Consider the following 25,006-nt stretch of genomic DNA (forward strand, 5'->3'; position numbering starts at 1 on the left):
GTTATTTCTTGCCTTCTGCTAGCTTTTGAATGTGTTTGCTCTTGCTTCTGTAGTTCTTTTAATTGTGATGTTAGGGTGTCTATTTTAGATCTTTCCTGCTTTCTCTTGTGGACATTTAATGCTATAAATTTCCCTCTACACACTGCTTTAAATGTGTCTCAAAGATTCTGGTATGTTGTGTCTTTGTTCTCATTGGTTTCAAAGAACATCTTTATTTCTGCCTCCCTTTTGTTATGTACCCAGTAGTCATTCAGGAGCAGGTTGTTCAGTTTCCATCTAGTTGAGCTGTTTTGAGTGAGTTTCTTAATCCTGAGTTCTAGTTTGATTGCTCTGTCGTCTGAGAGACAGTTTGTTATAATTTCTGTTCTTTTACATTTGCTGAGGAGTGCTTTACTTCCAATGATGTGGTCAATTTTGGAATAAGTGTGATGTCATGCTGAGAAGAATGTATATTCTGTTGATTTGGGGTGGAAAGTTCCATGTTTATTAGATCTGCTTGGTGCAGAGCTGAGTTCAATTCCTGGACATCCTTGTTAACTTTCTGTCTCGTTGATCTGTCTAATGTTGACAATGGGGTGTTAAAGTCTCCCATTATTATTGTGAGAGAGTATAAGTCTCTTTGTAGGTCTCTAAGGACTTGCTTCATGAATCTGGGTGCTCCAGTATTGGGTGCATATATATTTAGGATAGTTAGCTCTTCTTGTTGAATTTATCCCTTTACCATTATATAATGACCTTCTTTGTCTCTTCTGTTCTTTGTTGGTTTAAAGTCTGTTTTATCAGAGACTAGGATTGCAACCTCTGCTTTTTTTTTTCTTTTTTTCCATTTGCTTGGTAGATCTTCCTCCATCCCCTTATTTTGAGCCTATGTGTGTCTCTGTCCGTGAGATGGGTCTCCTGAATACAGCACACCAATGGGTCTTGACTCTTTATCCAATTTGACCATCTGTGTCTTTTAATTGGAGCATTTAGCCCATTTACATTTAAGGTTCATATTGTTATGTGTGAATTTGATCTTCTCATTATGATGTTAGCTGGTTATTTTGCTTGTTAGTTGATGCCATTTCTTCCTAGCATTGATGGTCTTTATAATTCAGCATTTTTTTTTTTTTTTTGCAGTAGCTGGTACTGGTTGTTCCTTTCCATGTTTAGTGCTTCCTTCAGGAGCTCTTGTAAGGCAGGCCTGGTGGTGACAAAATCTCTAAGCATTTGCTTGTCTGTAAAGGATTTTATTTCTCCTTCACTTATGAAGCTTAGTTTGGCTGGATATGAAATTCTGGGTTGAAAATTCTTTTCTTTAAGAATGTTGACTATCAGCCCCCACTCTCTTCTGACTCGTAGAGTTTCTGCCAAGAGATCCACTTTTAATCTGATGGGCTTCCCTTTGTGGGTAACCTGACCTTTCTCTTGGCTGCCCTTAATATTTTTTCCTTCATTTCAACTTCGGTGAATCTAACAATTATGTGTCTTGGAGTTGCTCTTCTTGAGGAGTGTGTTTGTGGCATTCTCTGTATTTCCTGAATTTGAATGTTGGCCTGCCTCGCTAGGTTGGGGAAGTTCTCCTGGATAATATCCTGAAGAGTGTTTTCCAACTTGGTTCCATTCTCCCTGTCACTTTCAGGTACACCAATTGGACATAGATTTGGTCTTTTCACATAGTCCCAAATTTTTTGGAGGCTTTGTTTGTTTCTTTTCACTCTTTTTTCTCTAAACTTCTCTTCTCGCTTCATTTCATTCATTTGATCTTCAATTACTGATACCCTTTCTTCCATTTGATCAAATTGGCTATTGAAGCTTGTGCATGTGTCACATAGTTCTTGTGCCATGGTTTTCAGCTCTATCAGGTAATTTAAGGACTTATCTATGCTGTGTATTCTAGTTAGCCATTCATCTAACCTTTTTTCAAGGTTTTTAGCTTATTTGTGATGGGTTCGAACATCCTCCTTTACCTCAGAGAAGTTTGTTATTACCAATCGTCTGAAACATTCTTCTCTCAACTCATCAAAGTCATGCTCCTTCCAGCTTTGTTCCATTGCTGGTGAGGAGCTGCATTCCTCTGGAGGAGAAGAGGCACTCTGATTTTTAGAATTTTCAGGTTTTCTGCTCGGGTTTCTCCCCATCTTTGTGGTTTTATGTACCTTTGGTCTTTGATGATGGTGACGTACAGATGGGGTTTTGATGTGGATGTCCTTTCTGTTTGTTAGTTTTCCTTCTAACAGTCAGGACCCTCAGCTTCAGGTCTGTTGGAGTTTGCTGGAGGTCCACTCCAGATCCTGTTTGCCTGGGTATCACCAGTGGAGGCTGCAGAACAGCAAATATTGCAGAACGGAAAATGTTGCTGCCTGATCCTTCCTTTGGAGTAAGGATCATACAGCTTCAGAGGGGCACCCGGCTGTATGAGGTGTCAGTCAGCTCCTACTGGGATGCGCCTCCCAGTTAGGCTACTCAGGGGTCAGGAATCCACTTGAAGAGGCAGTCTGTCTGTTCTCAGATCTCAAATTCCATGCTGGGAGAAGCACTACTCTCTTCAAAGCTGTCAGACAGGGACGTTTAATTCTGCGGAAGTTTCTGCTGCCTTTTGTTCAGCTATGCCCTGCCTCCAGAGGTGGAGTCTACAGAGGCTTCCTTGAGCTTTGGTGGGCTCCACTGCATTCGAGCTTCCTGGCTGCTTTGTTTACCTACTCAAACCTCAGCAATGGTGGATGCCCCTCCCCCAGCCTTGCTGCTGCCTTGCAGTTCGATCTTAGACTGCTGTGCTAGCAGTGAGCAAGGCTCTGTGGGTGTGGCACCCTCCAAGCCAGGTGCGGGATATGATCCCCTGGTGTGCCATTTGCTAAGACCATTGGAAAAGCACAGTATTAGGCTGGGAGTGTCCCAATTTTCCAGGTACGGCCTGTCATGGCTTCCCTTGGCTAGGAAAGCTTATTCCCCAACCCCTTGCACTTCCCGGGTGAGGCGATGTCCCACCCTGCTTTGGCTCACGCTCCGTGGGCTGCACCCTTTGTCTGACAAGCCCCAGTGAGATTAACCCAGTACCTCAGCTGGAAATGCAGAAATCACCCATCTTCTTCTGTGTTGCTCACACTGGGAGCTGTAGACTATAGCTGTTCCTATTCAGCCATCTTGGAACCTCCCACATGTTGTCATTTTAACAATATTATTTATGCCAATCCATGAGCATAGAATATATTTCCTTTTTTCTGTGTGTCCTCTTCTATTTCTTTCATCAGAGGTTTACAGTTTTCCTTGCATAGATCTTTCACTTCTTTGGTTAGACTGATTCCTAGGTATTTTATACTTTTCGTAGCTATTGTAACAGGATTGCTTTCTTGATTTCATTTTCAGATTGTTTGCTATTGACATATATAAATCCTTTTGATTTTTGCATGTTGGCTTTGTATTCTGCAACTTAACTGAATTCATTTATTAGCTCTTAACAGTTTTTTGGGGAACCTTTGGGCTTTTCTAAGTATAGGATCACACTGTCTGCAAACAAGGCTTATTTTACTTTTTCAGTTTGGATACCCTTTATTTCTTTCTCTTGTCTAATTGCTCCAGCCAGACAGTACTTCCAGTATTATATTGAAAAACAGCAGTAAAAGTGGGCATTCTTGTCTCGTTCCAGTCTTTAGAGCAAAGGCCTTCAATTTTTCCCCATTCATTATGCTGCTAGTCACGGGTTTTTCATAGATGGCCTTTATTATCTTGAGGTATGTTCTTTCTATACCCATTTTGATGAGTTTTCATTATGGATATTGAATTTTATCAAATGCCTTTTTGGCATCTATTGAAATAACCATATGGCTTTTGTTCTTGATTCTGTTAATATGGTATAACATGTTTATTGATCTGCATATGTTGAGCCATCCTTGCATCCCTGAGATGAATCCCACTTGATAATGGTGAATGATCTTTTTAATGTGTTGTTACATTTAGTTTGTTAGTATTTTGTTGAAGATTTTTGCATTTGTGTTCATCAATTATATTAGCCTGTAGTTTTGTTTTGTTTTGTTTTCTTTTTTTTTTTTTTTCCGCCTTGCCTTGTTTTGGTATCAGGGTAATAATGCTGGCCTTGTAGAATGAGTTTGGAAGTATTCCTTCCTCTTCAATTTTTTTAAAGAGTTTAAGTAGTTGGTATTAATTCTTTTTTAATGTTTGGTAGAATTCATCAGTGAATTCATCATCCAGACAGATCATCCAGATGGAACGTCAATAAAGAAACAGTAAAGTTAAACTATACACTAGATCTAACAGGCCTGAGATTTATAAACATTTCACCTAACTGCTTCAGAATACACATTCTTTTCAACAGCACATGGAACATTTTCCATGATAGACCATATCTGAGGCTACAAAACATGTTTGTAGAAATTCTGAAAAGCAAATAATATCGAGTATCTTCTTGGATCACAATGGAATAAAACTAGAAATCAATAACAAGAGGAACCTTGGAAAATACACAAACATATGGAAATTAAACAACATGATCCTGAAGGACTAGTGGGTCAATGAAGAAGGGAATTAAAAATTTTATTGAAACAAATGAAAATGGAAATAAAATGTACCAAAATATATAGGATTATGGCAAAAGCAGTACCAACAGGAAAGTTTATTGCAATAAATGCCTATATCAAAAAAGTTGAAAGGCTTCAAAAATAAACACCCTAATGGTGTGCCTTACGCAACAAGAAATGCAAGAACAAGCTAAGCCCTAAATTAGTAGAAGGAAAGAAATAATAAATATCAGAGCAGAAATAAATGAAATTCAGGTTGAAAAACAGAAAATCAACAAAACAAAAAGTTGTTTTTTCAAAATATAAACAAAATTGACAAACCTTTAGCTAGACTAAGAAAGAAAAAGAGAAGACTTAAACAAATAAAATCAAAAATGAAAAAGAAGATGTAATAACTGAGACCTCAAATACAAAGAATTATTGACAGTATTATGAACTATACTCTAATAAATTGGAAAACCTAGAAGACATGGATAATGTCTTCTTGAATCCATACAACCTACAAAGATCAAATCACGAAGAAATAGAGAACCTCAACAAACCCAGTAACAAGTAATGAAATAGAAGCTGTGAAATAGTCTCCCATAAAAGAAAAGCCCAGTCCTTTGCCCACTTTTTAATAAGGTTATTTGCTTTTTTCTTGTAAATTTGTTTAAGTTCCTGTAGACTCTGGATATCAGACCTTGGTCAGATGGATAGAAGATTGCAGAAATTTTCTCCCATTCTGTCGGTTGTCTGTGCACTCTGGTGATAGTTTCCTTTGTCATGTAGAAGTTCCTTAGTTTAATTAGACCCCATTTGCCAATTTTTGCTTTTGTTGCAATTGCTTTTGGCATATTTGTCACAAAATCATTGTCTGTGCCTATGTCCTGAATGCTATGACCTAGATTATCTTCCAGGGTTTTTATAGTTTTGGATTTTACATTAAAGTTTTTAATCCATCTTGTGTTAACTTTTGTATAAGGTGTAAGGAAGGCATCCAGTGTCCATTTTCTGCATATAAGATAGCCAGTTCTCCAAGCACCATTTATTAAATGGGGAATCCTTTCCCCATTACTTGCTTTTGTTGGGTTTGTCAAAGATCAGATGGTTGTAGGTGTGCAGTCTTACTTCTGAGTTCTCTATTCCGTTTCATTGGTCTATGTGCCTGTTTTGTACCATACCATGCTGTTTAGGTTAGTGTAGCCTTGTGGTATAGTTTGAAGTCAAGTAGCATGATGCCTCCAGCTTTGTTCTTTTTCCTTAGGATTGTCTTAATTATTTGGGCTCTTTAAAAAAATAGTTTCCTCTAATTCTGTGAAGGATGTCAATGGCAGTTTAACAGGAAGAACACTGAATCTATAAATTACTTTTGGCGATATGGCCATTTTCATGATACTGATTCTTCCTTTCCATGAGCATGGAATGTTTTTCCATTTGTTTGTGTCCTCTCTGATTTCCCTGAGCAGTGGTTTGTAGCTCTCCTTGAAGAGTCCTTCATATTCCTTGTTAGCTGTATTTCTAGGTACTTTATTCTTTTTGTAACAATTGTGATTGGGAGTTCCATTCATGATTTGGCTCTCTGCTTGCCTGCTGTTGGTGTATAGGAATGCTAGCTTTTTTGCGCATTGATTTTGTATCCTGAGACTTTGCTGAAGTTGCTTATCAACTTAAGAAGCTTTCAAGCTGAGATTATCAGGTTTTTCTAGATACAGGATCATGTCATCTGCTAACAAAGATAGTTGGAATTCCTCTCTTCCTATTTGAATACCATTTATTTATTTCTTTGGCCTGATTGCCCTGGCCAGAACTTCCAATACTATGTTGAACAGGTGTGGTGAGAGACCGAAGGAGGATAGAGACATGACAACTTGTCTTGTGTCAGTTTTCAAGGGAAATGCTTCCAGCTTTTACCCATTCAGTATGATATTGGTTGGGAGATTATAATATATGGCTCTTATTATTTTGAGGTATATTCCTTCAATAACTAGTTTATTGAGAATTTTTAACATGAAGGGATGCTGAATTTTATCAAAGGCCTGTCCTACATCTATTGAAATAATTATGTGATTTTTGTCTTTAGTTCTTTGCATGTGATGAGCCACATTTATTGATTTGCATGTGTTGAACCAACCGTGAATCACAGGGATGAAGCCAACTTGATCATGATGGATAAGCCTTTTGATGTGCTGCTGGATTTGGTTTGCCAGCATTTTATTGAGGATTTTTGCATCAACAGTCATCAGAGATATTGGCCTGAAGTTTTCTTTTTTTGTTGTATTTCTGCCAGATTTTGGTATCAGGATGATGCTGGCCTCATAAAATGAGTTAGGGAGGAGATCCTCCTTTTCTATTTTTTGGAATAATTTCAGTAGAAATGGTACCAGTTGTTCTTTGTACCTCTGGAATTAAGCTGTAAATTTGTCTGCTCCTGGACTTTTTTTGGTTGTTAGGCTATTAATTACTGTCTCAATTTCAGGACTCATTATTGGCGTATTCAGGGATTCAATTTCTTCCTGGTTCAGTCTTGGGAGGGTGCACATATCCAGGAATTTATCCATTTCTTCTAGATTTTCTAGTTCATGTGCACAGAGGTGTTTATAGTATTCTTTGATGGTTGTTTGTATTTTTGTGGGGTCAGTGGTGATATTCCCCTTATAATTTCAAATTGTGTTTATTTGATTCTTCTGTCTTTTCTTCTTTCCTAGTCTAGTTAGCAGTCTATTTTATTAATTTTTTCAAAAGAACATCACCTGGATTTCTTGATTTTTTAAAGGGATTTTCATGTCTCTTTCCTCCTTCAGTTCTGCTCTGATCTCAGTTATTTATTGTCTTCTGCCAGCTTTGGGGTCTGTTTGCTCTTGGTTTCTAGTTCTTTTGGTTGTGAGGTTAGGTTGTTAACTTGAGATCTTTCTAACTTTTCGATGTGGGCATTTAGTGCTATAAATTCCCCTCGTAACACTGCTTTATCTGCCCCCAGAGATTCTGATACATTGTCTTTTTGTTCTCATTAGTTTCAAATAACTTCTTGATTTCTGCCTAATTTTATTATTTACCCAGCAGTCATTCAGGAGCAAGTTGCTCAATTTCCATGTAGTTGTGTGGTTTTGAGTGAATTTCTTAATCTTAAATTCTAATTTGATTGTATTGTGATTTGAGAGACTGTTATTATTTCAGTCCTTTTGCATTTGCTGAGGAGTGTTTGACTTCCAATTATGTGATTAATTTTTGAGTAAGTGCCATGAGGCAATGAGAATGTATATTTTGTTGTTGGGGGCTAGAGAGTTCTGCAGATATCTATCAGATCTACTTGATCCAGAGCTGAGTTCAGGTTCTGAATATCTTTTTTAATTTTCTGTCTCAGTGATCTGTCTAAAACTGTCAGTGGAGTGTTAAAATCTCCCACTATTATTGTGTGGGAGTCTAAGTCTCTTTATAGGTCTCTAAGAACTGCTATGAATCTGGGTGCTCCTGTATTGTATGACTATATATTTAGGACAGTTAGTTCTTCTTGTTGAATTGAATCCTTTACTATTATGTAATGCTCTTCTTTGTTGTTTTTTTATCTTTGTTCTTTTAAAGTCTGTTTTGTCAGAAGCTAGGATTGTAACATCTGCTTTTTTCTGTTTTCCATCTGCTTGGTAAATTATCCTTCATCCTTTGTTTTGAGCCTATGTGTGTCTTTGCATGTGAGATGGATCTCTTAAAGACAGCATACCGATGGGTCTTGGTTCTTTATCTAGCTTGCCATTCTGTGTCTTTTAATTGGGACATCTAGACCATTTATGTCTAAGGTTAGTATTGTTATGTGTGAATTTGATTCTGTCATCATGATGCTGGCTGGTTATTTTGCAGACTTGTTTATGGGATTACTTCATAGTGCCACTGGTCTGTGTACTTCAGTATGTTTTTGGAGTAGCTGATAATGGTTTTTCCTTTCCATATTTAGTGCTTTCTTCAGGAGCTCTTGCAAGGCAGTCCTGGGGGTGACAGTTCCCTCTGCATTTGCTTGTCTGCAAAGGATCTCATTTCTCCTTCACTTATGAAACTTAGTTTGGCCAGATATGAAATTCTAGGTTGGAAATTATTTTATTTAACAATGTTGAAGATTGGCCCCCAATCTCTTCTGGTCTGTAGGATTTCTGTTGAAAGGTATGCTGTTAGTCTGATGGGCTTCACTTTGTAGTACCTTGTCTTTTTCTCTGGCTGCTCTTAACATTTTTTCTTTCATTTTGACCTTGGAGAATCTGATGATCATGTGTCTTGGGACACATAATGGGATACTCTTTTCATGGAGTATCTTACTGGGGTTCTCTGAATTTCCTAAATTTGAATGTTAGCCTGTCTTGCTAGGTTGGGGAAGTTCTCCTAGATAATATCCTGAAGTATATTTTCTAACTTGGTTCCAGTCTCCCCATCTCTTTCAGATACCCCAATCAGTCATAGATTCAATCTTTTTACATAATCTCATATTTCTGGGAGGTTTTGTTCATGCCTTTTTATTCTTTTCTCTCTAATCTTTTTTGTCATTTTATTTTATTTTATTTTATTCGAGACAGAGTCTCACTCTGTCACCTAGGCTGGAGTGCAGTGGCACAATCTTGGCTCACTGCAACCTCCACCTCCTGGGTTCAAGCAATTCTCCTGCCTCAGCCTCCTGAGTAGCTGGGATTACAGGCAAAACCACCATGCCCAGCTAATTTTTGTATTTTTAGTAGAGACAGGTTTCACCATGTTGGCCAGGCTGGTCTCGAACTCCTGACCTCAGGTGATCCACCCTCCTTGGCCTCCCAAAGTGCTGAGATTACAGGCATAAGCCACCATGCCTGGCCCTGTCTTATTTCAGAAAGATAGTTCTCAGGCTCTGAAGTCCTTTCACTGCCTGGTCTATTCTGCTATTGATACTTGTGATTGCATTGTAAAGTTCTCATGTTGTGTTTTTCAGCTCTATCAGGTCAGTTACGTTTCTCTCTAAACTGACTATTCTGATTATCAGCTCCTATATTGTTTTATTATGTTTCTTAGCTTCTTTGTGTTGGGTTACAACATGCTCCTTTAGCTCAGCAAAGTTCGTTATTACCTTCTGAAGCCTACTTCTATCAATTCAGCCATCTCAGCCTCTGCCCAGTTCTGTGCCCTTGCTGGTTATTTGGTGTTGTGATCATTTGTAGAAGAAGAGGCACTCTGGCTTTTTGTGTTTTCAATGTTTTTGCGTTGATTTTTTTCACTTTTTTAGGGGCTTATCTACCTTCGATCTTTGAGACTGCTGACCTTTGAGTGGGGCTTTTGTGGGGTCACTTTTGTTGATGTTGTTGTCTGTTTGTTCTTAACAATCAGGCCACTAATTATTAGGAACCATAGGGCTGCTGCAGTTTGCTGGGAGTCCACTCCAGACCCTAATTGCCTCCCTTTTTCCCATACCTGGTGGTATATCCAGTGAAGGCTGCAAAACACCAAAGATGGCAGCCTGCTCCTTCCTCTGTAAGCTCCATCCCAGGGTGGTACTGACCTGTTGCCGGCCCAAACACACCTGTAGGAGGTGTCTGGAGAACCCTGTTGGGACGTCTCATGCAGTCAGGAGGAACAGGATCAGGGACACACTTACAGGAATAGTCTGGCTGCTTTTGGTACAGCCAGTGTGCTGCATTGGTGAGAGACTCTTCCTCCTGGACTCTCCAGAGCCAGCAGGCTGGAAAAGCTGAGTCAACCAAACAACAGAGACACTGGCTGCCTCTCTCCACAGGAGCTCCATCCCAAGGAGAGATCAGGGTTCAGTGCTTACATGTAAGCCTGGCTGGAGTGACTCAAGGCCCCCCACAAGGGAGCCCCACCCAGTGAGGAAGAATGGATCAGGGTACCCCTTAAAGAAGCAGTCTGAGCATCATCTTGCAAAGCACGTGTGTTGCAGTTGGGGGGAACCCTCCTCGTCCAGACCACCTGGACTTTCCAGAGATGGCAGGCTGGAACGCTGAGTTGACCAAACCACAAAAATGGCCGCCACCCCTTCCCAAGCTGCCTCTGGTTTCAGGCAGACTCACCCTTCCCCCAGGAACTGCCTCTGATTTCAGGCAGACTCAGCCTATTGCCCTTGGCTGGCTGGAATTCTAAGCCAGTGGGTCTTAACTTACGAGGTGCCATGAAACTGAGGCCTGCAGACTGACACTGCTTGGCTCCCTGGATTCAGCCCCCTTCCTAGGGGAATGTACAGACAAATCTGCTGCCTTGCCAGAATCCCGACTCTGGAATATATAAAACTCCTGGGTCTCTGTGCCTGAGTAGCTACTCTGCCAAGACTCCACACTGCTCTGTGTATCAGACCCAAAGCCCTGGAGACATGGGCTCACAAGGGGATCTCCCCATCTGTGGGTTGCAAAGATCCATGGAAGAAGCATGGTTTCCTGGGCATGATGGCACACTCACCACTTCCCTTGGCTGGGGATGGGGGTTCATTTGGCTCTGTGCCACTCTCATGTAGGCTGTCACCCCACCCTGCTTTTCTTTGTTCTCCATGGATTCAGTTGATTGCCTAGTCAGTCCCAGTGTGAGAACCTGGATATTTCAGTTGAAGGTGCTGAGTTCACTCACTGCTTTCACTCTTCTCTGTGAGTGCTGCAGACTGCAGCTGCTTCTCATCAGCCATCTTGGCCCACATTCAGGTCTTTTTTCTATATCCTTTCCACGACTGTATGCCTTTTAATTGGAACACTGAGATCATTTACATTCAGTGTTATTATTCATATTAAGAACTTACTACTGCCATTTTGTTGCTTGCTTTCGTTGTTTTGTAACTCCTTCCTTTTTTACTGTCTTGTGGATAAGTGATTTTCTTCCTTTTTAGTTAAGTGTTTTAATTTGTTGCTTTTATTTTTAATGAATCTGTTATAGGTTTTTGCATTGTGGTTACCATAAGCTTAAAAAAATTATACATATAACAAGTTATTTTAAAGAGATGACAACTTATCTGAGAAGAAAAATAATAGGAATGACCAGGTGTGGTGGCTCACACCTGTAATCCGAGAACTTTGGGAGGATGAGGCAGGTGGATCTCCTGACATCAGGAGTTCAAGACCACTCTGACCCAACATGAAGAAACCCTGTCTCTACTAAAAATACAAAATTAGCCAGGCATAGTGGCACATGCCTGTAATCCCAGCTACTTGGGAGGCTAAGGCAGAAGAATCACTTGAACCTTGGAGGCAGAGGTTGCAGTGAGCTGAGATCATGCCATTGCACTCCAGCCTCGGCAACAAGGGCGAAACTCTGTCTCAAAAAACAAAAACCAAACCAAAACAAACAAACAAAAAACCGAGAAAAAAAACAAAGAACAGAAACAAAGGAAAAAAACACACAAAAATTCTACACAACTCTATTCTCTGGCCCCCTAAATTTTAACTTTCTTTCAATTTACATGTTTTCATTTTGGGATTTTTGTTTTTTAGTTTTTTTTTTTTTTTTTTTTTTTTTGAGATGGAGTCTGGCTCTGTCACCCAGGCTGGAGTGCAGTGGTGCAATCTTGGCTTACTGCAACTTCCACCTCCCAGGTTCAAACAATTCTCCGTCTCAGTCTCCTGAGTATCTAGATTTGGTCTTTTGAGGCAATTTTCTATATCTCGTACATGGTCTTCATTCCTTTTCATTCCCTCCCGCGCCCCCCGCCCCGCCGGCCCCACCCCTGTAAATTTTCAAATAGCAAGTCTTTAAACTCATTGATTCTTTCCTCTGCTTGGTTATTCTGATGTTGAGAGCCTCTAAAGAGGTTTTCAGTTCAGCAAATTTATTTCTTAGTTCTAAGATTTCTATTTGATATTTTTTATTATTTCAATTCCTTTGTTAAATATTTCTGATAAATTTCTAAATTGCTTTTCTGAGTTATCTTGGAGACTACTGAATTTTCTTAAAATTACTATTTTGAATTATTGGTCAGAAACTCACAAATCACCATCTCTTTAGGGTCAGTCACTGGATTTTTGCTTTATTCTTTTGGGGAGGTCATGGGTCCCTGTCTACTATTGTTTCTTGTGAGTATACATCTATGTCTTTGCATTGAAATATTAGTTATTTATTCCAGTTTTCTCTGTCCAGCTTGTTTTGCTTTTTATTAAATATATTTGTTTAGCAAATCTTCACTGTTAGGTTGCTGCCTGCCTTTTGGTTCTGGCTGGGGTGGCACCTTAAGGCCAAGTTCACCTCAGCTCTAGTAACTGGTCAGAGCACTGCCTATCTCAAATGAGGGGCATCCCAAAGGGATTATCCTGACAGTGAGGGAAGGCTTGTTAGGAGCTTGTGACCAGGGGACCAGGGGAATGTACCTCCTGTAGCCACTTTTATTTGGCATCTACTTTAGCCAAGTTACAGAGCAGAGTTTCTGGGCTGGGGTTGGTAGTCTCGCCTCCCGTTTGTCTCTGCCTACTCTCAGAGATATTTCTCCCTTCAGGCAGTCATGATGCTACCCACAGGTTAACATAATGACAGGTCTCCTGCTAGGGAGCCCAAGAAGATGGAGAAGCTGACTGATCACCTCCATTTTACTTTTTCCAGGGTATAAACCATGAGTTAAGGGCGGATTTTCTACGCAGTTGGTGTCTGGCAGGATTCCGCAGAGGGGTAGGGGGGGCAAGAGGCATCATGTATGTGGAAGGCTGGTTCTCCTGCCATCTACTAAGAGTTTTTCCACTTCTCTGTGGCCTGGGGAACTGTCTTATCCTCATTCTTGAGCTCTGGGTTGTTGCTGGTGAAGATCTCAGCACTGTATATTTGTTTTCTGTTTTTTATTGGGGGTGAGAAGCCAGCTTGCCTCTTTGCTACCATTTTGGAACCAAAATCCTCTTGTGAATTTTTTAAATGTTCATCATGTTCATGTTTTTGTCACCTTTTTAATACCTAAAATTGTCCATTTTTCTTTCTCTTTTTTATTGTTGATGAATCCTGCTACAGGCTTGTCTATTGTAATAGTTTATTTAAAGAGCCATATTTTGGCTTCATCAAGTGTGTTATTATTTTGTTTTCTATTTCATTAATTTCCACTCTTTATTATTACCTTCTTTCAGTTTATTTGAGTTTGCTTTCCAAAAAAATTATTTTTGGGGGGATGGCGAGACAGAAGGATCTCTTGAGGGCAGGAGTTTGAGACCAGCCTAGACAACATAGTGAGATTTGTCTCCACAGAAAATTTCAAAATTAGCCAGGTGTGGTGGTGTGCTGCTGTAGATCTAGCTACTTGGGAGGCTGAGGTGGGAGAATCACTGGAGTCCAGAAATTCGAGGTTACAGTGAACTGTGACTGTATCACTGCACTTCAGCTGGGCAACAGGGTGAGACCCTATCTCTTTAAAAGAAAGAAAGAAAGAAAATGAAAGGGAGGGAGGCAGGGAGGGAAAGAAGGAAGGAAGGAAGGAAAGAAGGAAGGAAGGAAGGAAGGAATTCAGTCTTAAGTAGGATACCTAGCTCATTAATTTTCAGTTTCTTTTCAGAATCAGTCAATACATTTTAGGTTATAAACTGCTGCTTTAGCAACATCCTAAAAGTTTTGATATGTAATACTTTACTGCTTTTTATTTCTTAAAATCTACTTCCCAAAGCAATTCTTCTTTAACTCATGAGTTATTGAGGGAGACGTGAGTGTCTATATTAATTTCAAATCTATAGAGAATTTCTAGTTATCGTTGTCATTTATTTCTAATGTTATCATAATTTAGTCAGAGAAAACAATCAGAGGAAAACATAAATTTCTTGGTATTTATGAATTCTGCTTTGTGGTCTAGAATGCAATCAAGTTTTTTTTTTTACTCGATTTTATGTATTAGCGATCTTTCTCCATTACTGTATATATAATCTACTATATTCTTTTTTTTTAAGATAGTTCGTTCATACTTTCTGGATAGTTTCTTATTCTGTTTCTTTTTGTTTGCTGCATACTATCTGTGTCAGCAATCCCCAAGATCACCCTCATGTTCACATATTTGCTAGGAGGACTCATGGGACTCAACATATAATTGTACTCATGGCTAAGACTTATTACAGTGACATAATAAGGATACACAGCCAAGACGATAAGGGAAGGAGACACAGGGAGATTCTGGAGGAATCCATGGACAGGCTTTCTTATGCTCCTTCTCTTCCACAAGGAGTCACACAGAGCACACTCTTCACACAGCGAGAAAAATGCTGCAACTTGTATGTTATGTTTTTGCCCAAGGCAGTCCATTAGAGACTCAGCATTCAATGATTTTGTTGGGGGATGGTTACATAGGCACCCTCTTCCTATCATGTACCAAAATTCCAGACCCCAGAAGGAAATGAGGTAGAGCGTAAATCATATTGTTCGTATTAATAGTCCAGGCACAGTAAACTCCCCTTATCAATTAAGGAATGGTGGGAACACTCACAAAACACCAAATACCTAACACCAGCAACAGCTATCCTTGCAAGCAGACCCTTCTGAAGTTAACAACCTCAAGCCAACTTTGTTAAATCCCTCTCAAATTTTTAGAGTAGGTTGATACTATGAGATGGATCATATAGTTCAGTAGGTGTGTGTTGAATTAATTAGATAGTGCCTGTGGGAAAATATAAGTTTCAAAATAGTTACTTTTAAGTGAACTTCCCTAATGTAATCCTATTCATGAGTTTGGATTGCCTGTAGTTAGTGAACAATACTGTTACTTTAAAAGGAGGCTGAACCTCTAAATGGTAGTCATAATTTAAAAAAGAATTCTTTATTTGACATAATAGGAAATTGAGTAATTTTTCAAAAAGGCAGCTCATTATCTGTAGCATCTATTACTATAAGTTGGCTATTATTTGTCCTCTTTGTTGCCTATGCTAAATTTCCTTCTCTATACAGGTTAATCTTTGAAGTAAAAGTTTTGTGGGAATAAATTGTTATGTTTAACTTTATTCAGATTTGTAGAAAAATGCTACATCGCCACATGCTCATATTTCGACTGCCTAACTTACAGATGTTAGATGGAAGTCCTGTGAATTCAGATGATAGGGCAAAAGCTGAATTTCACCTCGCTGAACTACAAGCAAAGAAAAATTCGGTAATAATTATATTATTTACAATTTTCCTTCTGAAGCACATTAATTATTAGTAAATGAAAATTTTATTATATCTTTTGATTTAAATGTTTAAACCTATGGTGTTTTTGATGAGGATGATCTTAGTATCTATTTAGTGATTACTATCAAAGGCAGCTTGATTTGGTGAATAGAGCATGCGTGCACACACACACATACGCACACATACATATGTAAGTCAGGGAACATCCTTTTCTTAATAGCATACTTCATACTCTGACATAAGGGAAGTTATTTAATATTTGTATGCTCAATATGTCAGATGATGCTAGAACATAGGAAACTATAACATATCACTTTCATAAATAGAAACTAACAATAAAACTATTTCCATTTAGGCACACAGAGAGGGAAGGAAGGAATTCTGAACTCAACTCTCTGGATTGTGTAGTTTATATAAGAAAGGAGATGTGTCCCTCTATCTGTGTGTTTTGTCAGGATAATTGGGCTTTTTACTCAGGAGCCCTGAAATGTATCTGATCATGGTAGGAAAGAGATTAAAAGATCTTGGCTCACTATAACCTCTGCCTCCCAAGTTCAACTGATTCTCCTGCCTCAGCCTCCCGAGTAGCTGGGACTACAGGCATGTGCCACCATACCAGGCTAATTTTTGTATTTTTAGTAGAGATGAGGTTTCACCATGTTGGCCAGGCTAGTCGCAAACTCCCGACCTTGGGCGATCCACCCACCTTGACCTCCCAAAGTGCTGGGATTACAGGCTTGAGCCACTGCACCCGGCCCTCTTACTTTTTTATTAACTCTTTTAAAATTAATCTTGACATTTTTTTATTAACCAAAGGGCTTCTATTATAGGTCAAAGTGGCTACAGAGATTTGTGTGACTTAAAAAGTTGTACAATGTTTTAAAAAGATTATTTAGTTTAGGCAAAGGAAATTGATTCATTTATGGACTATATCTACAAATTTTTTTTGAAAAACTATGGTTTCCAAAAAGAAATTTAGCCATTGATCTATATGATGTAACAATAAAAGTGCATCATTTAATGCCATCTACTCAAATCCTTGTCATAGGCCCCAGTCTTTCAAAAGAGAGCAAATGGTCAAATAAAATTTAGTTCAGTGATTTAAGATGATTTCTTTCCTTTTCCCTTTTTTATATTCCTGAAGCAGGTCACTTCTTGAAAAATGTTTGCCACCTGTATTAGTTACATATTGCTGCTACAACAAATTACCACAAATTTAGTGGCTTAAAATAACATACTATCTTACAGTTTTGAAGGTCAGGAGTCTGAAAACCGGTATTAAAGGACTAAAATTAAAAATACTTGCAGGGGCCAGGCTTGGCGGCTCATGCCTATAATCCCACCACTCTGGGAAGCTGAGGCAGGTGGATCACTTGAGCCCATGAGTTCGAGTGCAGCCTGGGCAACATGGCAAAACCCTGTCTCTACCAAAAAAAAAGAATTAGCGAGGCATGATGGCACATGCCTGTAGTCCCAGCTACACAGGAGGCTAAGGTGGGAGAATTTCTTGAGCCTGGGAGGTGATGGTTGCAGTGAGCCAAGATCGTGCCAATGCACTCCAGCCTGGGTAAAAAAAGCGAGACCGTGTCTTGGAAAAAAAAAAAAGTATTGGCAGGGCTGCATTTTTTCTGGAAGCCCTAGGAGAGAATTTACTCTTTGCCATTACCAGCTTCTAGAGGCCATCTGCATTCTTTGGCTCATGGCTGTCATCCAGCAATGCCATCACTTAGACCTCTGCTTCCATGATCACTTCCCCTTCTCTCTGACCTTCTGCCTCCTTCTACCTCGATAATCCAGGATAATTTCCCCATCTCAAAACCCTTAATCATACCTGCAAAGTACTTTGCCATGTAAGGCAAGGTATTCACAGGTTTTGGGAATTAGGATGTAGACATCTTTGGGGGAGGGGCATTATTCTTCCTGCCATACCACTTATGTGAGGGCTCCAGTGAAAGACCTACGAAATTACCATATAAAAATTCATAAATTCTGTTTTAAAGTAATGCAGGCTAAATTGAAAAGACATAAAGTAACCACTTAGAACTTTGAAGATCCCAGTTTTCATATAAAATTCTTTAAACATTGGTTTAATTTAGCATTTAATTTGGCATAACTCAAAATTCAACCAATAATGAATACTTTACTAAGGGGTTTGTTTGTTGGCTATTCTTTTCTATTTATCATATAGTGAACTCAGATTTTCCCCTTACAGTACTATGATGTCATCTTCAGTTATTCTAGATACATATTCTTGCTATTTAAATCAGTGCTATACATAGGAATTTAACCATCTTTCCACTTAGTTATTCTGTATGTAAATACTTCATTAAAATTATTTTTTATTTATCTATATATGGTTAGTAAAATAAAGGGGGTATTTGAAATCTTTATTTTAGAGAATTTTTTTTTAGATTCAACACTAATTCTTTTCAGGACTAGAACAAAATTAAGCCATTATTTCTTTTAACTAGCCATTCAGGAGACTCAAGTCCAGAAAACTTCTGAAGTTTATCAGTCAAATGTGTTTGTCTTTGTCTTAGTTGCTACTGGCCTTTCTTTTTAACAGCAAATAAGGAGGAAATAAATGAAATCTAAAGTTCTTTTAAACCAAAATATTTTGGGGGTTTAGTTTCAGAAGAAAATTTGATAGCATTCTAGATTAGTGATGGGAGGAAACTCCCAGAAAGGAATTCATTAGGGAATTTAGGACTGACCAGCTTTAGTAAAAGGACTAATACCTTAGCATTCATTATAAAGCAGCATTCTTGGTAACACTTACTGAAGTATGAGGTTAAATAAGTAATTTTACACAAACAGAAAAGGCCTCCATCTCTAAATAAGCTGAATCGTATGTTCAGAATTCACACGTATAAACAAGGTCAGTCTTAACGAAAGCAGAGAGGGCATACATTTCTAGGGGAAGCAAGAGTCCCCTGCCTAAAATATTTTTCTCCTCTATTTGCTGATTCCTGAAATTCTTACAAAAGCCCCTTAATCCTCAGCAGGTGTGAAATGTAAATACTATTTAGAGAGTTTTACTACATTCACTAAAATTGATTATCATAAGATGCTTTTCTTAACTCCCATTATATTTACTGTTTGTTCTGAAAACTAATTAACTGCAGGTCATCTGATTAGGTAATGTGAAAAATATAAAGATTTTGAGAAATAACTTTTACCTTCCAGAAATTCTATTCACACAAAAAAAGAAAAAGCATTACAATGGGGAAGTTTTAATTCTTATGTTCTTAGTTCCATACTTATCTTAAGACCCTTTGGAAAGGGCGAGTTGCCATTAAGCACTAGATTCTAATGATGGAACAATGCAGTCTGAAAAAAATAAAAGAACACAAGGTTCTGAGGGAGGTTTACTCCCCAAAAAGCTCTGCTGATTTTATAGGTTTTACCTAGTACCAATTCTGAGTTTAGGCAAGCAGGTAGCTCCTGACTAAAAACAAATGTTGATTGTCAACTCGGACTTGTAAGGATTAAGCCTATTGATCTGAGTTTTGGAGATGAGATGTTATTAACTTTTATTTTATTATGTAGCTTATTCCTGTTACCCAGTGTCCTATGGATGGCAGATCATTTGGCCAAGTGAAAACTCCTCCCATAAAGATAACAAATGTAATTCTGCCTAGTGGATTCAGCCATTACTTGGGATCTGACGTCACTTTAACTCCTGAAGTTGAAGGTATTTTGACAAAGAATTTCAGATAGAATGTAAAAGAATCACTTCATTTGAAATAAAAATATCACTTTAATTTCTAATATTACTTAAAATTCCTTTTCACTTACATTTCCTAAAATTGCATATTTGTTCAAGTTTCCTGTGGCCATTTTGATTTCAGAGATTATACTTTTATTATTTTTAGTTTTATTATAGCTTTTTTGTACTCAGCTACTAGTATGTTGTGACTAAACATTTGCTCACTTGCAATGTGAACTTTGTGATACTTGAACATCTATTTCCTGACATATCTTTCCAAAGCTTTTATTTCATTTCATGGATGTCAGAGCAAACAATTACTAAAAGCAGTTCATTAGTGCATCCTGTAAAAGTGGAAATCAGAGGTGTAAAAGCATAACAGAATCCTGGGATACAAAAGATATTTTGCAGAGAGATCTCACTTTCCTCTTGAAATCATAAGAAAATATTCATTAAGCAAATACTAGAGAAGAGCTTCAAGAGGTAGAATTTTAAAACAGGGAGTATATTAAAAGAACAAGCATGGAAGTGGTTTATTCTGCTATATAAGTTTTAGTTCAAGTTTAGAATAAGCCTGTTCTCTAATTCCACATCTTTTCTGGTTATCATTTTGGCAAAATTGGGGGTAACTACTCCTTCTCTGAGGGCTTACCTCTTCCATTCCTTCTGACTTCTCATTTGTCCTCAGACCACTCTTAGACAATAAAACTGAACATTACAATAATTATAAAATGATCTAAGAGCCTACTATAAAAAAAAGCAGATTGTTCCACGTGATTAAAGTTTTTTAAAGAAACCCAGTGAAAAATAAACCAGCATAATTTACTCCATTAAGATGTTATATTTTGTCTCATTTTTCATACTTATATGTCATTATGACTTCCAGGTTTTAATAACAATGAAGATTGTTATGCTTTTGTCTACAACTGTCAGTAAAATTGGGCATACCAAATTGTTATTACCTCGTTAACAGAACAAAGTCATCGTCAGGAATGTCATTATCTTTTTATATTTTTTTAATAGTTTAACCCTGAATTCATCTTCATAACTTACTTCTCAGATACTAACTTACTTCTCAGGTAAAAGCATACCTTGTTTTATTGCATTTCACAGATACTGAGTTTTTTACAAATTGTAGGTTTGTGACAACCCTGCATCAAGCAACTCTATTGATGCCATGTTTCCAACAACATGTGTTCACTTTGTGTCTTTATCACATTTTGGTAATTCTCTTACTATTTCAAACTTTTTCATTATTATTATATTTGTTATGGTGATCTGTGATCAGTAATCTTTTTAAGTCAATTAATAACCCTACAATGACCTCTAAGGAAGGAAGAATCTCACATCTCTCACTTTAAATCAAAAGCTAGAAATGATTAAGCTTAGTGAGGAAGCCATGTTGAAAGCCAAGACAGGTTGAAAGTTAGGCCTTTTGTATCAAATAGATAGCCAAGCTGTGAATGCAAAGAAAAAATTCTTGAAGGAAATTAAAAATGCGACTCCAAGGAACACATGGATGATAAGAGATTGAAACAATCTTACTGCTTATATGGATAAAGTGGTCTGGATAGGATATCAACCAGCCACAATATTCCCTTAAGCCAAAGCCTAATCCAGAGACCCTAACTCTCTTCAAGTCTATGAAGGCTGAAAGTGGTGAGAAAGCTGCAGAAGAGACGTTTGAAGCTAGCAAAGGCTGCTTCATGAGGTTTAAGGAAAGAATCATGAACTATTATATCAGACAACATAAAAGTGTAAGGTGAAGCAGCAAGTGCTGATACAGAAGCGGCTGCAAGTTATACAGAAGAGCTAGCTAGGATCATTGATGAAAGTGGCTACACTAAAAAACAGATTTTCAATGTAAATGAAACAGCCTTACAGAAGAAGATGCCATCTAGGACCTTCATAGCTAGAAAGGAGAAGTCAATGTCTGGCTTCAAAGCTTCAAAGGACAGTCTGACTGTCTTGTTAGGGGCTAGTGCAGCTGGTGACTTTAAGTTGAATACATTGCTCAACTTAAATAAACCATTGCTCAACCACTGTAAAACTCCTAGGGCTCTTAAGAATTATGTTAAATCTACTGCGTCTATGCTGTCTCAATCTATGCTCTATCAATGTACAAAGCTTGAATAACAGCACATCTGTTTACAGCATGGTTTACTAAGTATTTTAGCTGACTATTGAGACCTAGCGCTGAGAAAAAGATTGCTTTTCAAAGACTACTGCTCACTGACAATGCACCTAGTCACCTACTAACTCTGATGGAGAAGTACAAAGAGATGAATGTTGTTTTCATGCCTGCTAACACAACATCCATGCTGCAGCCAATGGATCAAGGAGTAATTTCAAGTATTATGATTTAAGAAATATATTTTGTAAGGCTCTAACTACCATAGATAGTGATTCCTGGCCGGGAGTGGTGGCTCATGCTTGTGATCCCAGCACTTTGGGAGACCGAGGCAGATCATGAGGTCAGGAGATCGAGACCATCCTGGCTAACACGGTGAAACCCCATCTCTACTAAAAATACAAAAAAATTAGCCAGGCGAGGTGGTGGGTGCCTGTAGTCCCAGCTACTCGGGAGGCTGAGGCAGGAGAATGGCGTGAACCCAGAAGGCAGAGCTTGCAGTGAGCCGAGATCATGCCGCTGCACTCCAGCCTGGGTGACAGAGCAAGACTCCATCTCAAAAAATAAAATAAAACAAAATAAAATAGTGATTCCTCTGATGGATATGGGCAAAGTAAACTGAAGACCTTCTGGAAAGGATTCTAGATGCCATTAAAAACATTTTTAATTCATGAGAGGAGGTCAAAATAGCAACCATAATGGGAGTTTGGATGACTTTGAGGGGTTCAGGACTTCAGTGAAGGAAGTAACTGCAGATGTGTGGAAACAGCAAGAGAACTAGAAGTGGAGCCTGAAGATGTGACTGAATTGCTGCAATCTCATGATCAAACTTGAATGGATGAGGAGCTGCTTCTTATGGATGAGCAAAGAAAGTGGTTTCTTGAGATGGAATTTACTCCTGGTGAAATGCTGTGAACACTGTAGAAATGACAACAAAGGATTTAGAATATTACAAACTTAGCTGATGGAGGAGCAGTGGCAGAGTTTGAGAGGACTGATTCCATTTTTGAAAGAACTACTGTGGGGAAAGTGCTATCAAACATCACATTGTACACAGAAATCTTTCATGAAGGGAAAAGTTGATCTATGCAGCAAACTTCATTGTCGTATTATGTTAAGAAATTGCCACAGTCATCCCAGCCTTCAGCAGCCACCACCCTGATTGGTCAGCAGCCAACAACACTGAGACAAGACCCTCCAACAGCAAAAAGATTACAACTTGCTGAAGGTTCCCATGTTCATTAGCATTTTTTAGCAATAAAGTATTTTTAAATTAAGGTATGTACAGTGTTTTTTTTAAACATAATGCTTCTGCACACTTAATAGACTACACTATAGTTGTAAACATAACTTTTATATGTCCTGGGAAACCAAAAAAATGTATGTGACTCACTGTATCGCAATGGTCTGGAACCACACCCACAATATTTCTGAGGTATGCCTTCTACTTTCTTCAAGATTTGTTGTGTGCTGAAAAAGTCCTGCAATCTCTTTCCTATTTTTTGACTGTGCTGCCCCAATTTTTTAAAGTATAATCACTTTATCTGTACATTTATTATAGCATGCAGGTCTGGATATTTATATGTTTAAAATATTATCTAGGAAAAATCAAACTGATTCACTACCTCACAGAAATTGAAGCCACATCAGTGCTAAAAATACATTCTAATTCTATATTTTTATTTGAAATTTTAAATTCACTTTATGAAACATGCATAGCATATATTCAGCTGAAGGACAACCAAACTATATTGCTTAATGCTTATGTTAATTAATGTTTCTCACTGTTTCATAATTTTAATTTTTCAAATTTCTAATTTCTAATTTCAGACAAAAAAAACAAGAATGCTGGGATTCTGACAAATAATCCTCGGAGCATCCATGCAGAAATAGCTTTTCAGCAACTCAGAGGGATAGGTATCTCTCCATCTGTTTTATCACATCAGAATATTGCATCTCCAAGTGCACAAATATGCCAGAGCAACCAAGATGAGAGAAGGTAAAGCTATTTTCTCTGTGTCTTAATATTTCTCATCATTAAAAAAGTACTCTCCATATTTGCTAGTCATGTATAAAAACAGGAAATATTGTTATGTACTCTTATATATTTACTCTGGGAACTAGAAAAAACTGTCAGATAGCATAAGGCTTCTTAATTACCACATTCACCAAACCTTTCCCAAAGTCCGGTGTATTTACATAATAATTCAAAAAGGCTGAGAAATGGCTATGAAGGTCAAATAATTCAGAGTACTAGTGCTCACTAGTGAGGGAAAAATGAAATAGCTACATGGGAACTACTTTAATTATATCCTCTACCAACTCACTGTGCTCACTGAATTTGCAAAGCAGTTCGCTTTAAACAGCAGATAAATTCAACTCTCTGAAATCGTGAAGGCTAAGAATTTTGTAAATTCTTCCAATTTTTCTTTAAAATTCCTACTTGCCTCCTTCTCCAGTCTGAATCTAGCCCTAGGGCCCAGCTCAAAGCCTAAGAACCTTGCTAGTTCTCATTAAGAATACACTCTTCTGCTCAACACTTGATTTCTTAGATTCTACCTGTCCCCCATTTTCCTGGCATCCATGCTCCTGCTCATCTGCTAAAATGACCTACTCCAGCAGCAGATCTAGCTCTTGCTGCACTGACTCTTCCTGATGTAATCAGCCATGTCCCACTGAGTCCACAGTTTTTTTGTTTGTTTGTTTGTTTGTTTGAGACAGAGTTTCACTCTTGTTGTCCAGGCTGGAGTACAAGGCACAATCTTGGCTCACTGCAACCTCCACCTCATGGGTTCAAGCAATTCTCCTGCCTCAGCCTCCTGAGTAGCCGGGATTACAGGCATGTGCCACCATGCCCGGTCAATTTTTAGTAGAGACAGGGTTTCACCATATTGGCCAGGTTGGTCTTGAACTCCTGACCTCAGGTGATCCACCTGCCTCAGTCTCCGAAAGTGCTGGGATTATAGGCGTGAGCCACCACTGGGATCATTTTATCTTTTTGAAATTGCGTACATCTAAAATACAGAAATTATTTATTGCAGAATTACCTTAAGTTAGCTGATCCATTACAAAATTAAGTCACCGCTATTTGACTAATTAAATCTTACTTCTTACAGAATTTCTGGGAGCAACTTTCCAAGATCAAATCGAATGTAACTGCCTAAAGAGAAATGAGCATACACCAAGAAATTTACCTCTTTAGTAGTTGTACAAAAACTAGCTGACAGTGGTCAGTTAAAAAAAGAAAAAAAAGATAATCATGTTACTTAAGTTACTGAAACACTTCAGTTCCATATGAAGATAATCTATTACCCTTCATGAACTTGATTTAATATCACCTCTCTTAAACTTTCTTTATGGTTATCTTCAGTTATTTGTTTAAATTTCTATATCATAAAAATCATGAACTATTACATCAGACAACAATCTGAAAAGATAAAAGTGACATGAAACAAAGTCTAGAGAACTGAATGCTTAGTTCTGGTATTAGAAACATTTAGTCATGAAATGTCATTATGGCATGTCATAGGAAGATACTAAGAAAAGATAACTTTAGGAAATAGACATACTTTCATTTGTAGAGTTATCTATTCATTTGAGATTACATAAAAC

At 38.1% G+C, this 25,006-nt stretch overlaps 1 protein-coding gene across 1 annotated transcript in view; it reads left to right on the plus strand.

Annotated features, from left to right (window-relative positions):
* Window positions 1-24,746, plus strand: part of LOC105526037 (leucine-rich repeat-containing protein 9) — a 139,300-nt gene extending 114,554 nt beyond the window's left edge. Inside the window, exons 30-32 of the mRNA XM_011961925.1 lie at window positions 15,394-15,534; window positions 19,104-19,248; window positions 24,511-24,746. Of these exons, the coding sequence (XP_011817315.1) occupies window positions 15,394-15,534; window positions 19,104-19,248; window positions 24,511-24,596 (372 nt within the window). The 3' untranslated portion in view covers window positions 24,597-24,746. The remainder of the gene's footprint in view (window positions 1-15,393; window positions 15,535-19,103; window positions 19,249-24,510) is intronic.
* The last annotated feature ends 260 nt before the right edge of the window (window positions 24,747-25,006 follow it).

The sequence above is a fragment of the Colobus angolensis genome, unplaced genomic scaffold, assembly GCF_000951035.1.
Source record: "Colobus angolensis palliatus isolate OR3802 unplaced genomic scaffold, Cang.pa_1.0 Scaffold57, whole genome shotgun sequence".
Lineage (NCBI taxonomy): Eukaryota > Metazoa > Chordata > Mammalia > Primates > Cercopithecidae > Colobus > Colobus angolensis.